Genomic DNA, 13,790 nt, shown 5'->3' with positions numbered 1-13,790 from the left:
TTATTTGTTACTATAAATAACATTTTATGAAAAATAACTCTGATTTTCAAACCAAAAAGAAATCAGTAAGAAGAGTGCCATTTTCTTACATTTTTGTAAATTCTTTAATGTCTGACTCAACAGAGAACAGCTGGATTCTCATATCTGCTTCTGCTTTCCATCTATTATGACATCCTAAATGTCTTGTAGCCTCAGAAAACCTCCAGTGTATTCTCGGGAGAGAATGAAAATGAAAAAGAGCAAATAACGTTTTGATATGATCATGAAAATAGTTTGGCCTGTGCAGACCTTTTAAAAGGGTCTTAAAGACCCGTGGGGCCCGGGACCACATCTCAGGAACCTCTGCTCTCAATAGTTAAGCCCTTCCAGGCCCTGACATTCCTCTTCTTTGTGACTTCAGAACCCGAAAGGGTACACGATCCCTAACAGGCACGCAATAAATGCTTCTGCTGAGTGTGTGAACACATGGGTGGGTGAACAAAGACTGCAAATAATTCTGGGCTCCCTTCTAGTCCCTTCACTGAGGATTTCCACAATACGAATTTACACAAAATTCAAAAAGGAATAAAACAGTTTGGTGACAGTAATTAAATATCAATTACCATCCATCTGAGTGAGCAGCTCTGACTTGACTCTGCGACTCGCCTCGTGCTCATCGGAGGTCCCTCTTCGACTGCAGATGGAATCGATCTCATCGATGAAGATCGTGGTGGGGGCATAAAATCTAGCCTTTGTAAAAAACATTTTAAAGAAACCATACAATGAGCTCATTAAATAATCTGAATTTTTTAATGCCATTTCTTCCTCCTAAGGCAATGGTAAAAAAAAAAAAAAAAAAAGAGCAGAGATTTCTCACTGTTTTAATGTCAACATTTGGTTACCAGCAGAGATTAAATCATTTGTAGCACATAAAAAATTTTTCTAAGAATAAAAGTTATACGGTTGATGAAGGTGAGTGACATATCTGGGGATTCATAGTATTATTATTTATACTTTCTGCATTTGAAAATTTCCAAAATACAAATCTTTTTAAAGATAAATTATGCATCTCCATTCTTGAATACACAATCTTAAATAACTATTCCAAATCACTTATGAAAAAGGAACAAACATCAATGACAGATCAATTTGATTTTTAAAATATCCTATCCTCTGCTCAACCAGTTCACTAGAAACAGAAATATCAAACACTCACAATCCCAAAGTGCCTTCAACCCTTGCTGGAAGGGACGCTGAAGGGCCTTCTCTTACATCAGAGAGGAAAACACACACTGACTACTACACCAAACCCACCACCCCATATGTTACTCGTGTGTCAAGTCCATTTGCCCTTTTAAAGACAGATCACCAGGTGAATGGATCTAGATTACAGGAATATCATTTGTCTACACAGACAGTACTTTGAAATCTGAATGTATATATATCAATACTCACCATTTCAAACAACAGACGGACTAACTTCTCAGATTCACCTCTGTATTTAGATGTCAGTGTAGAAGAGGAAACATTGAAGAACGTTGTGCCACATTCAGTGGCAACAGCTTTAGCTAGCATAGTCTTCCCAGTGCCGGGCGGTCCCACCATCAGGACACCCTGATATTCCAAAAGAGGTATTAAATGTTTTAAGATTAAAATGAATCCTTATAGTGTATCATCAGCTATTGATGTACATAAAAATTCCCATCAAAAGGTAAACCCAATTATCACAGTAAAATCACGGTGCATTTGACATGAGTATCAATTTATAGATTAAAAACAAAAATGAAAACTGATTTCACAAAATGTCTCGAATCAGAGGTGGTCAGAGATGGGTGTTACAACAAAAGGCCAAGACGATAAGAAATCTTCTGATACATTTAGAAAGAACTTACCCAGGGGCACCTGTGAGGCTCAGCTGGTTAAGTGTCCAACTCTTGGTTTCAGCTCCAGTCATGATCTCACGGTTCATGAGTTTGAGCCCCACGCTGGGCTCTGTGCTGTCAATATGGTGCCTGCTTGGGTTTCTCTCTCTCTTTATCTCTGGTCCTCCCCGGCTTGCACCCTCTCTCTCTCAAAATAAATAAATAAACTTAAAAAAAACCTACCCAATTTTCTTAAAACTGGAAGAAGATACATATGTATAGTCTTAAGCACTGCTTACGAATGACTGCTCTAGCGGTGCCTGGGTGGCTCAGTTGGTTGAGCGTCGGACTTCGGCTCAGGTCATGATCTCACGGTTTTTAAGTTCGAGCCCCATGTTTGGCTCTGTGCTAACAGTTCAGAGCCTGGAGCCTGCTTTGAATTCTGTATCTCCCTCTTTCTGCCCCACCCTGGCTTGCACTCTGTCTCTCTCTGTCTCTCAAAAATGAATAAATGTTAAAAAAAAATTTTTTTAATGACTGCTCTATTTAAACATAAAATAAAACATTTTCTACCACATCTAGTAGAATTACATATTCCTTGCCCTCGTAAGGGACAAAACCTGTCTTCCATAACACATAATACACAATTTTTAATCAAAATAGATCCACTTATTAATTAGCAAGGTAACTGAAATCTAGTGGCAATCCAAGCATAAGCAATTTAGTGAGCATTTCATCAGCTTAATGTACTAGACAACAGTTTATATAAAATGGTGTTACTGATGAAAAAGCCACTAACTATAACACAGACTAAAAACTAAATTTTAGTTACTTCTCACCTTTGAAAAAAAATAAAAACTATTCTGTAAAACTAAATCCATATAGAAGAAAAATTATTCAGGAACAGCAATCCTTTAGTGTTAAAGATTACTGGATTTTCAAATAAGTCCTATTTTCTTGTGACACTTTTAATGGGAGTGTGGATATATGGTTGACACTACATTTCTTTTGTGTAATAGTTGATGATCTTAATAATTCTTTCCCACTTAGTTGGTTTAATAAGCTTCTGGGGATTTAAACGTTAAAACTATGTGCACGTAAAAGTTTCAGAAATTCAGAAACTGTCCAAACTCTTTTCTAGTATAGAAAGTAATAAAAGGGTAACTCAGTTAAAATAGAGCCAGGAGGCCAGAAGGGGGAGCTCTCACACCCTACAGCCCCTAGTCAGCCGCAGACCCCACTGGAAGGATCTGTCTGCTGGTCCGCAGCAGGAAGAAAGGCTCTCTTCCCCTGGCAAGTCCAGCCGACGAGAGAGTGTCCCCGCCAATGAAAAACTGCTATACTTTAACCTCACACTTTGCTCCAACAGACTTTTTCTTTTCTTTACTTTAGTGTATTTATTTTGAGAGAGAGCAAGAGGGTGCAGCAGTGTGGAGGGGGTGCAGGGAGCCAGAGAGGGAGAGGGAGGGAGAATCCCAAGCAGGCTTCCTGCTGTCAGCACAGAGCCCAACTCTGCTCTAAATCAAGGTCAGATAGACCCTGGCTGACTGAGCCACCCAGGCGCCCCTCCAGCACGACTTCTCTTTGCACCAGGCCCCCCAGTCTCCCCTTCCCTCTGTAAACGAGCGCTCCTCTCCTTTTCCTCCAGTTTTACCTATGGTCCTGCCATAGCTTGCTTGTCCTAAATTGCAATTCTCTGCTATTCCTAAATAAACCCATTTTTTGCTGACAGTTTTATTTTTAAGGTTAATGCAGCTATAGAATTCTGACACCCAGAAAGAGCAGAGGTCCCTAGGATTTCAAACACTACTTTTCTATAAATATTTTGCTTTCCAAGGACCCTTTTATCTTTGCTTTGCATGAGATTGATATTGTGTACACTGTAAAAACAACTAACGGTATAAGTAGAGCTACAGCAAAATTCATTATTTCTTTTTCTAACGTCCCCTCTGAATGTAATGTCCTTAAATGTGGCCACCTCCAACAGGAGCTGATTTCCAAAACTATATTTGGATTACAAAATTCTGTACAAAGATAGATTCCTACAGTTCAGTATTTATAAACATCAGCTCCTCACGACATTACTCTTTCAGTTATCCCCTCGATTTCCTGTATCTCCTTCTCTATTGGCTCCTCCTTTCAGCACATAAACACAGAGATCTGTCCTTTTTTTAACAAAAAATCCTTCCCTTGAGCCTACATATCCTCTAGCAACTATCCACCTTACCTTCCCTTCTCAGCCAACCTTCTTAAAGAAATGGTGCAGTTTACCATTTTTTCTTGAGGAGCCACAATCTGACTTCCACCTCCACTAATTCACTACAACTACCTAATTTACTAATCCAAGGGTCATTTTTCAACTCCTGTCTTTTTTCCTTCCATCTTTGCACTGATGGTGCTGACACAGTAGGTTCATTCCCTTCATCCTGAAATGCCTGCTCCCGGGGTTGATTCTGAGACCGTCCCTTCCGGGATACCCCCCTCCCTCGGACTCTCCCCAGTGCCTTTCACGTCTCCTCTCCTCTTCCTCTGCCCCTTACGTTTTCAAAGCAATTCCAAGCCTTCTGCTGTCTCCCCTTTATAGACCTCCTTGATGCATCTCATCCACATTCATCTGATCACAATTTTAATTTAAATCCAAACTATCCTAAGCTCCACAGCTCTATTGCCAATTACTTGCTGAGGATTTACCTAAACATACGTTGTTTCTACTTAAAAATGTTCCTCTTCTCAATTTTCAATATCAGTTCATAGTATGCAGTTCAGAGCTGTATGGTAGAGAATTTGGCTGTATTCCCCCCCAGTTCCTGGGAGGTAGAGACCATAAATCCCTGGAATTTCCAAAGGGACGGGGGTGTCTTTGGTGTTTCACTTGAATCCTGAAATTTTATGTTAATGAGTGACTCCTGGTAGGCCCCGGTATAGTTTATGCTCATGAGCTGACAGATGGTGGCTGGCCTTGCCAGAAAAGCCAAGCAAGGGATTAGAGGGTTAGGACTTGGAGCCATGTGATGTTAACTAGACCTCCGGAGCAAGGAGACGGGAGATTGGGACACGTGGGCAGTGATTCAGTCAATCGTGGCTACGTAATGAAACCCCAATAAAACCCTCGACACTGAAGCCCGAGTGAGCGTCCTCGTTGGCCGGACCCTAATGTCACACAGCCATGTGCTAGGAGAGCAGAGCACCCTGATTCTATGGGCAAGAAACAACAGAAGCTTCCCTTCAGCATCATCCGGATCTTGCCCCTACGCATTTCTTCCTTTGGCTAGGTCTGATTTGCCTCCTTCTGCTATGATAAATTTGTAATTATAAGTACAAAGCTTTCCTATGGTCTGTGAGTCATTCTAGAGAATTACCAAATCTAGAGGGGTAGTAAGAACCCCCAAACTTATAGCAGCTGGCCAGAAGCGAGGGTGACCTGGGGATGCCCAAGTTTGCAGTTGGCATCTGAAGTGAGGCCAGTCCCATGGAAAAGTGCCTTCAACCTATGGGGTTTGGCCCAGTGTAGGGTAGCTGGTGTGTAAAGTAACTGCATACTCCTTCAATTCAAGCCTGGAATTTGGGGATCATACAACGTATCCCTCTTCCTCATCCCTATAAACTTAGTCATGATGTTAATACTTACGTTTCAAACATGTCTCACAAGTCCACCCACTTTTCACGAGCCAAATAACAAATGCCTTTGTTTCAGGCCTCGTTGTTCAGCTCCACGACTGCAACATCTTCTTAGACCCCTCATCGATCTCCATCCATGCCCATCTCCGTCCACCCTCCATACTTCTGGTCAAGCTGATCTTTCTACGTTTGCAAACCACGCTCCTGCTCAAGACTTACAGAGCCTGGGGTGCCTGGGTGGCTCAGTCAGTTAAGCCTCCAACTCTTGATTATTGCTGGGGTCAAGATCCCACAGTTCGTGAGTTCAAGCCCATCATCAGGCTCCACAATGACAGTGCTGAGTCCACTTGGGATTCTCTCTCTCTCTGCCCCTCCCCTTGCTCGCTCTCTCTTTCTCAAAATAAATAAATAAACATTAAAAAAAAAACAGATTTACAGGGCCCATCATGATAGATGGGTTTATACCTACTATTACTGCTGTCTTAAAGCTCACTTAAATACCTACTTTTAAATACCTACTTTTCTCTCTTTTAAATATTGTTTTAACAGTTATAATTAAAAAAGGAATGTACAGTAATATGTTACCAAAGTTTGGTAGATCTATTACAGTCTATAAAAAAAAGTTTTAAATTGTAGAAGACAATCAAAATGCTATGGGTATTTCAAGCCTTTTGGAATACCTTCTTTACTCTTAGGCACGACAAAAGAGGAAGCAATATTGAGAAGAGAAACAGACTTTCCTAGGTAACTCAGAGGGGCAAAGTAAGATGATGGTTTGATTTCACCCTACCAATGAGATTTGCCTATGACTAAGACCTAACCAAGTTCTAGGCAGCCATTGTTAGAAGGTTCTTTTTATTATGCTAAAATAAAAACAATGAATTTAGGAAATAGCCCTAGGCAGGCTTTTTACTCTGAAGTAGAGGACTCCTCTAGAATTATACCATGCCTAGGGGTGCGTTGGTGGCTCAGCCCGTTAGGGGGCTGATTTCAGCTCAGGTCAAGATCTTGGGGGTTCATGGGTTCGAGCCCCATGTCGGGCTCTGTGCTGACAGCTCAGAGGCTGGAGCCTGCTTCAGATTCTGTGTCTCCCTCTCTCTGCCCCTGCCCCACTCACACTTCTGTGTGTGTGTGTGTGTGTGTGTGTGTGTGTGTGTGTGTGTGTCTCTTAAAAGTAAATAAACATTAAAAAAAAAGTTTTGAAAAAAGAACTATTCCACTTTTGATCACTTAATTAATTATCAATAGTGAGAAATATGCCAACTTTTAGAAAGGCTATTTATTTGATCAAACACTCATTATATAAGATTACCTGCTGTTTAGAGGCACTTTGCTGGCTCTGTCAGAGGAACATGCAACTCTTGACCTTGAGGTGGCAAGTCTGGGTGTACAAATTACTAAATAAATAAATAAGACTAGCTATTTAATTTGCTTCTTTTTATTTATAGTAACCAACATCCAGAAAATTCTTAAAGCTAATCCTAGCTTGGCAAACCTAAGGGAGGTGACTTAACTGAAGACTGTAGTTTCAACACTCCATTGCCCTCTTGCCCTGGGGAGGCAGCACACTTCAACTACAAATTCAAATTCAAATCCAGGTAGTTAGGGGGTACACAGACCTCCTCCGACCTCTACTCACTGTGTTAACAAACACATAAAGAAACTACAACACCGTCTTTCATTATCATGTCAGCCGCATTTTGATGCCTATTTTCTTTTAACTTCAAATGCTCACCTTCCACGGCCTTCTAATCCCTTTGAAAAAGTCAGGCATCCACATCGGGAGAACAACAGCTTCCCTCAGCAGCTTCTTTGCCTCCTCCAGGTCTGCTATGTCATCCCTTCACAACAACAGCAAGGGTTCACGTTTATTCTTAGGGGCAATACTAACTCTTTGCAATTGTTTACTTATGAAGCTATTATTAAGAACATTACTTAATTCATATTGCATAAAATGATCAGTGAAAACATATGGCAGTTATTAATTAGAACATGTTATTCAATGAACGACCTTCGTCAATCATGTCAACATCAAGTTAACACGCAAAATGTCTTGGTTGTATTTTGAAAGAAGAAGTGTCCCGTCAATTCTACACACCCATATATTACTGATGAAGTCACAGTCAGGAGATTTAGTGGATAATAAGAAAAGACGCCCACCAGGCCAACCAGTAACTTATTTCCTCTGCTACTGTAATTCAAGAACGTAAAGACGAACCAATGAATGCTAGGATTCCTGGATACGATGTCTCTCTCAAGGGTATCCACCAGATCCTTATCATAGCCCGCACCATCAAATTTCGGAATTTCACCATCACTTGCTCCGTCTTGCATATTCTTCCTTCCCTGGAGACAGGTATAAAAAAGTACTGTTCAGAAACAAAAGATAATATTAGGGGTGCCTGGGTGGCTCAGTCGGTTGAGCATCCAACCCTTGATTTTGGCTCAGGCCATGATCTCATGGTTTGTGGGATCAAGCCCCACACCAGGTTCTGTGCTGACAGTGCAGAGCCTGCTTGGAATTCTCTCTCTCTCTCTCTCCCTCTCTCTCTCTCTCTCTCTCCCCCTCATTCTCTGCCCCTCCCTGACTCACACACTCTCTCTCTCAAAATGAATAAACATTTTTAAAAAACACAAAAGAACAAGATCATTTTAATTAACACCATTGAGCTTTAAAAATATTATAATGTAAATCATTTTTAAAAATGATTTTTCATTATTTTAAGATAGTGTTTTCTGATTACCCAAATGCCATCCTGCCTTGTTCATTTCCTCAGAAACAGACGAACTGGCCAACTTTAGTATACACTCCCTTTAAATTTACATCTGTGGAGGGACAGTGGCAAGCGAGACTAAAATGACCTTTGCCAGATATTTCTGAATTTGTGGATGCAGGGAATTTCTACCACCACCAGAGAATGCACAGATTACTAACGCAGACGACAAAACATTAATTTACTAAGAACCTACTATATGCCAATAAATCTCACATATAACTATCTCATTTAATATAACAAGGTAGTAAAGGTATGATTATCCTTACTCTTACAAATAAGAACATAGGACTCAGGTGAAATAACTTAATCAACCATAATTATTAGAAGACAGCATAGAGATTTTAATGCAGCTCTTCCTGACTCCCCAAAGCCATGCCCTTTGCACAACATGAGACCACCTCAGGCCTAACTGAGTCAGCTTACAGCTTAAGAGTCTTACAAACTCTGACACCCGTCACAGCAGTCTAGAAGAGGTTACGCGTGGGCAAAGAGTCAGGGCTCTGAACTGCATCTTACAAAGCCTTTTCCTTGTTACTCTAAGTGCCCCTCAGGATTCAGGGTTTCTTCCTAGTAAGGCCCTCGGACCACATCATAAAGTCACTGTAATGATAATGGTGGTAAAAGGACCTTTTTAAATAGTACTATTAAGACCACGAAAGCAATATACTTTACCCCAATTCTTTATTTAATAATATGGTGGCTTTAAAAAAGAATTACATGCTGTTTTCTATGGGGTTCCGCCAAGATTTACTCAGCTCTGAAGGGCTTTAAATGAAATGTGCTCGGTTGCTAGAGACAGTTCAACCACTGGAACTACTTCAGGGGACAGAGCCAAACACCTCCCCAGAGCTTTAGCCCCACAGTTACTGTCGAATACAAAAATGAAAGGGAAAGTAGTCCAAAAATGAGTCACTATCCTAAGCATAAATCTGAAGAGAGAACAGAATGAACCCTCCTACCACACTTCATCTGAGATACACCATAGGCTTGACTCCAAGTGCTGACAGGGGACTAAATGGCTCCCTTTGGGCAAATGCTCTAGTTTATTAGGCCACTAGGTAAATGACCAAACAATAATCTTGGTGACTCGACCCAAAAAATGAGTAATTTTCTGTTGCTGGGTAGCACAGTGTCACTATTAAGCTAAATTTCCAGAAAGATTCTTGTATTTCAGATGACAGATATCAATATTGACACTATTAAAAAGAGTCCATTTCGGGGCACCTGCATGGCTCATGACTTCAGCCTAGGTCATGATCTCGCGGTTCATGATTTCAAGCCCTGCATGGGGCTCTAGGCTAACAGCTCAGAGCCTGGAGCCTGCTTTGGATCCTGTGTCTCCCTCTCTGCCCCTCCCCTGCTGGTCTGTTTTGTTTCTCTCCCTCTCTCAAAAAATAAACAAACAGTAAAAAAAAAAAAAAAAAAAAAAAAAAGAGTAAATTTCTGGCATACTTACACAACAAACATAATATCTACAAATTTAAAATGAGCTCAGCCTAAAATCACATTTTATAATACAGGTAGGGCACGGTTACAAAGCCACATTCAAACAAATCACTAGAAACTGTAATCACTTTAAAAACTCTTCTAGGAGTGCCTGGATGGCTCAGTTCATTGAGCGTCCAGCTCTTGACTTCAGCTCAGGTCATAATCTCAGAGTTCGTGGGTTCAAGCCCCGCATTGGGCTCTGCACTTGGGATTCTCTCTCTTCCCCTCCCCTGCTCGTGCTCTTTCTCAAAATAAATAAATACACTTAAAAAAAATCACCTCTTCTAGAAATAAATCAACCAAAAAATGCAACAGAAACTGACATGTCTGAGACTTCAGCCTTGAAATTTCAGGCATTGTAATTTAAGACCTACCAAAAAATTACTATTAAAAAATATAAGTAGACATCCATTGTAATATGAATGCCCAAGTGGTAGGAAAGACTTGATAAGTACTACCAAGGGAAAGAAAGAAACTTTACACTTATCTGAAAGTATTGGAAATCAGAGGATTTTCAAGAATAAGATATGAGCATCTGTCTAACACATCTCATCATGCATTAGGTTTTATCGGTGAATGCACATACACTATCTGCCCTCAATGAGCATCTAGTCTAGTAGGGGAAACAAGTAACAAGTAAACAAACAAAAAAAAAACCCACATATAATCATAAACTGTGAAATGCTATGAAGAATGTGAGTGGCCAGTGTGGTCAAAAGGTATTGGGCAAATGAAAAGGATTGGACACAGGCAGACAGAGACACAACTAGGCCCCAAAGGTCACAGGGAGGAGTTTGGATTTTATTCTAAGTGCATGGGGTAATTTTTGAAATGTGTTCAATAGGGAAATAACAGGATCTGATTTACATTTGTAAACGATCCTTTTGCCTACCGTGTGGGGAAAGGATGGGGTAGAGGGAGAAGAAGCAGCAGAGAAAGAAAAGCCTCTATCACAATACTCAGGGTCAAGCCTTTTAATTCGCAGAAGAGGAAACGTAGGTGTAAGGCAGTCAGATGACCCGCCCTAGAACCCAACGTTCACCAAAGGTAGAGATGAGTACCCCCAAAAAGATGCTAGGAACTTGTACAAGTCAAAATGGTGAGGTTATTTAAAAAAAAAAAAAGATTTAGGGAAACTAAAAATAATTTGGTTACGCTGGGAAGTCATCAAAATGGCTTTAAAACAAATACTCAGATAAACTGGAATCAGGAAATCAAATATAAGTAACTGCAGTTTCAGCTAATGAGCAAGATTCACTGTAATACCTAAAAGGGACTTAGTGTTCAGGCAATCAAGACCACCTCACCCAAGAAATTATTAACTGTACAGTTTATTAATGATAAGAATACTAGCTGCAATAACACTGAAATTATGTCAGAATTCTTTGCTTAGATTTTCACATTAATTGACAAAGGTCAACATTAGCAAGTATTTGATATTTAGCATGAAGTCTGACAGACCTTTTTCCTCATTAAAGCAAAATATTTTAGAATCTTTTTGCTAACATCTAGATTACCCTTATCAAGAAATATTTGTTAATGATCTTTCATTAGTATTGGCTAATCATTCTATTTGAAAAAAGAAATGAGGCTAAAATTAGCAACTAACCCAATATTATATGGGGTCCATTACTAACACAGGTTGGCCTAAAGCATAAATAACAGTTTCTGCATTTTATTGTGTGCCTCCCTCCTCACACTGGCAGATGAAGTGAAAGACGGTCAGGTACTAACTCTGGGTCTTGCACTTCAAGTGACAAGTGAATTAGACCCAGAGAAGGATACCCAGGGGGATAAAGGACTGAAAAATCGGATCATATAAAAGAGTATCAAGGACACTAAAGACATTTAAGGTAAAAGAAGAAAACACTAATGGAACCATATCACCAACTGACCTATTTACCACTATCTCCCCTAAATAATTCCAAAAGAAAGAATCGGGGCCAATAGAAAGTAACAAAGGATATAAATTTCAGATCGGCAAAACAAGTTTCTAATGAGTTCTAACAAAGGGTAGTGAGCTACCCAACATCAGAATTACTAGCTAATTAGTAATAAAAAACCGCCGGCCCACAGTCCCGGTGATGTCCAAGCTCATCTCAACTGAGGTCAGCATCATCATGCTGGCCGTCTGGAATCGGTCACAGTAGAGGTGTTTATACCACAGAAATCAGCTGATGGTATAAATCAGGGCTTGACTGTTTTGTTCACAGTCTAGACTTAAGAAGATAACGGGGAAAATGTTCACAATGCAGATGAAACTTAAATGTATGTCACTTCTGCAGCTGTTACATCGTAAATGGCACAAAAATTCAGGAAATATTTTTCCAGTATTTGAAAACCATGATCCGATTCATCATAGTTGCTCAAGTAATTGGTGAATGGATGCACTGCCACCACACATTTCTATTGTTTCACTTTCGTCTTACTTGTTAATGAAAACAAAAAAACCAACCGACATTCATGTCAGAACTCCATTTCTATTCATCCGTTACCTGCAACTGTCGGTTGGCCGCAGATACAAAAGTGGAGCAAAAATCAGCAGAGGCATTGTGTGAGAGTCCGTTAGCGCTACAGAATTTACAGTAATAGTACTATGTATCTTATTACTTATGATTAGGTGCTACACATCCTCAATATCAGATTTATAATAACGTGTGTGAGTGTGTGTACACACACACAACACTGCTTTCAGAAAATCAGTTACTGAACATTAACCAGTACACTGCTAGGTAGATGATCATCGTACGTCAAATAGTGCCCCGTGACAGTATCCTTTTCTTCAGGAAAAAAAAAAGTTGGTTTTTTTTTTCAAGTCTCTGTTCATTTGTATCATCAGCCACCAACAGCTCTCAGTCCAGTTTACAACCTCTCTCCCCACCAGACATCCACACACTTACTCAGGGATGCTAAGGGAAGGAGTCAAAAAGGGCCATTTGTTACATGTACTTCAATGAAATAAAGCCATTTATGTTTAATAATTTTAAATTACTTCTATTAATATAATTAACCATACTTTATTCTGAATTCTATTTAAAAGCACAGATAGCTTTAATCATGAGATCATAATGGAAGTACTTCTCATTTCACCAAGAGGCAATTAACCATAAAGCTCTAGTCTGAAAATACTTGAGAATCAGGGTTTTATGAATTAAATTTATTTTTGGTTATAATATGAAAACATTTCCTCCGCTACCTAATATTTGATTTTCAGGCCAATCTTTTTTCAATAAAAAATGCATTTATATTTTCTATGTATATTTCTATACCGATTCTAGGTTTAAAGAGTTAAATAGTAATACATCCAGGGGCACCTGGCTGGCCCGACTGGTGGAACATGTGAGTCTTGATCTCAGAGTTGTGGGCTTGAGCCCCATGGTGGGTACAAAAATTACTTAGAAAGATAAAAATCTTTAAAAAGAAATAATAACACATCGAAGTGTCTTGGGCACATTCAAATAAGACTGAAAAATACGGCCGTAAAGGTCAACTGATTCACTGGACTCCCTCTCATCAGTAAGAAAATCAGCGTGGGGCCAGGAGTCACACCTTACTGAAGTCTGTATTCCTAGTCCCTGCCAAGTAGGACTGACACAAAGTAGGCACACTGTAACGGAGTGTTACGTAGAGGGTAACAAGCTGTCTTTATGAGTCCGTGGACCTCGGAGAAGGGCAGAACAACCCATCACCACACGAAGTGACTGTTACTTGCTTAAAAAACACTCTTTTAAAGCTTGGCCCTAACTTGAAGACTGTCAACAGTTTTTTAAAAAGAGAAGGAAAAAAGATTTAATCACTCTCAGAAAATGAGCTGGAACTCTTGTAAGAACGAGGTGTCCATGATAATTAAAATAAGATAGTAAGCATTTTCAAATAAGAGGCTGCACTGCATACTGATTAAAAGCCCAGGTGTTAAAAGAGTTCAACTCCCAGTTCCCGCACCTACGTGTGCAGGTAGGACGCTGGAGCCTCAGCTTCTTCATATGCAGAACGGGGAAAATAATGCTGAGGTCACAGAAACTTACAGGAATTAAGCAAGCCACCGTATCTATAAAGCTTCAAAAAG

General features: G+C 39.9%; 1 protein-coding gene across 4 annotated transcripts in view; it reads right to left on the bottom strand.

Annotated features, from left to right (window-relative positions):
- KATNAL1 (katanin catalytic subunit A1 like 1) overlaps positions 1-13,790 on the bottom strand; it is a 93,723-nt gene that overhangs the window by 31,067 nt on the left and 48,866 nt on the right. For all 4 annotated transcript variants that reach the window (XM_029936892.1, XM_029936891.1, XM_029936889.1 and 1 more), the window contains exons 5-8: positions 7,678-7,805; positions 7,195-7,300; positions 1,435-1,593; positions 603-729 (exon numbers count right to left, since the gene is read on the bottom strand). In XM_029936892.1, the coding sequence (XP_029792752.1) occupies positions 603-729; positions 1,435-1,593; positions 7,195-7,300; positions 7,678-7,805 (520 nt within the window). The remainder of the gene's footprint in view (positions 1-602; positions 730-1,434; positions 1,594-7,194; positions 7,301-7,677; positions 7,806-13,790) is intronic.

Source organism: Suricata suricatta, chromosome 4, assembly GCF_006229205.1.
Source record: "Suricata suricatta isolate VVHF042 chromosome 4, meerkat_22Aug2017_6uvM2_HiC, whole genome shotgun sequence".
Taxonomy (NCBI): Eukaryota; Metazoa; Chordata; class Mammalia; order Carnivora; family Herpestidae; genus Suricata; species Suricata suricatta.
This window is presented reverse-complemented; position numbering and strand designations above follow the sequence as displayed.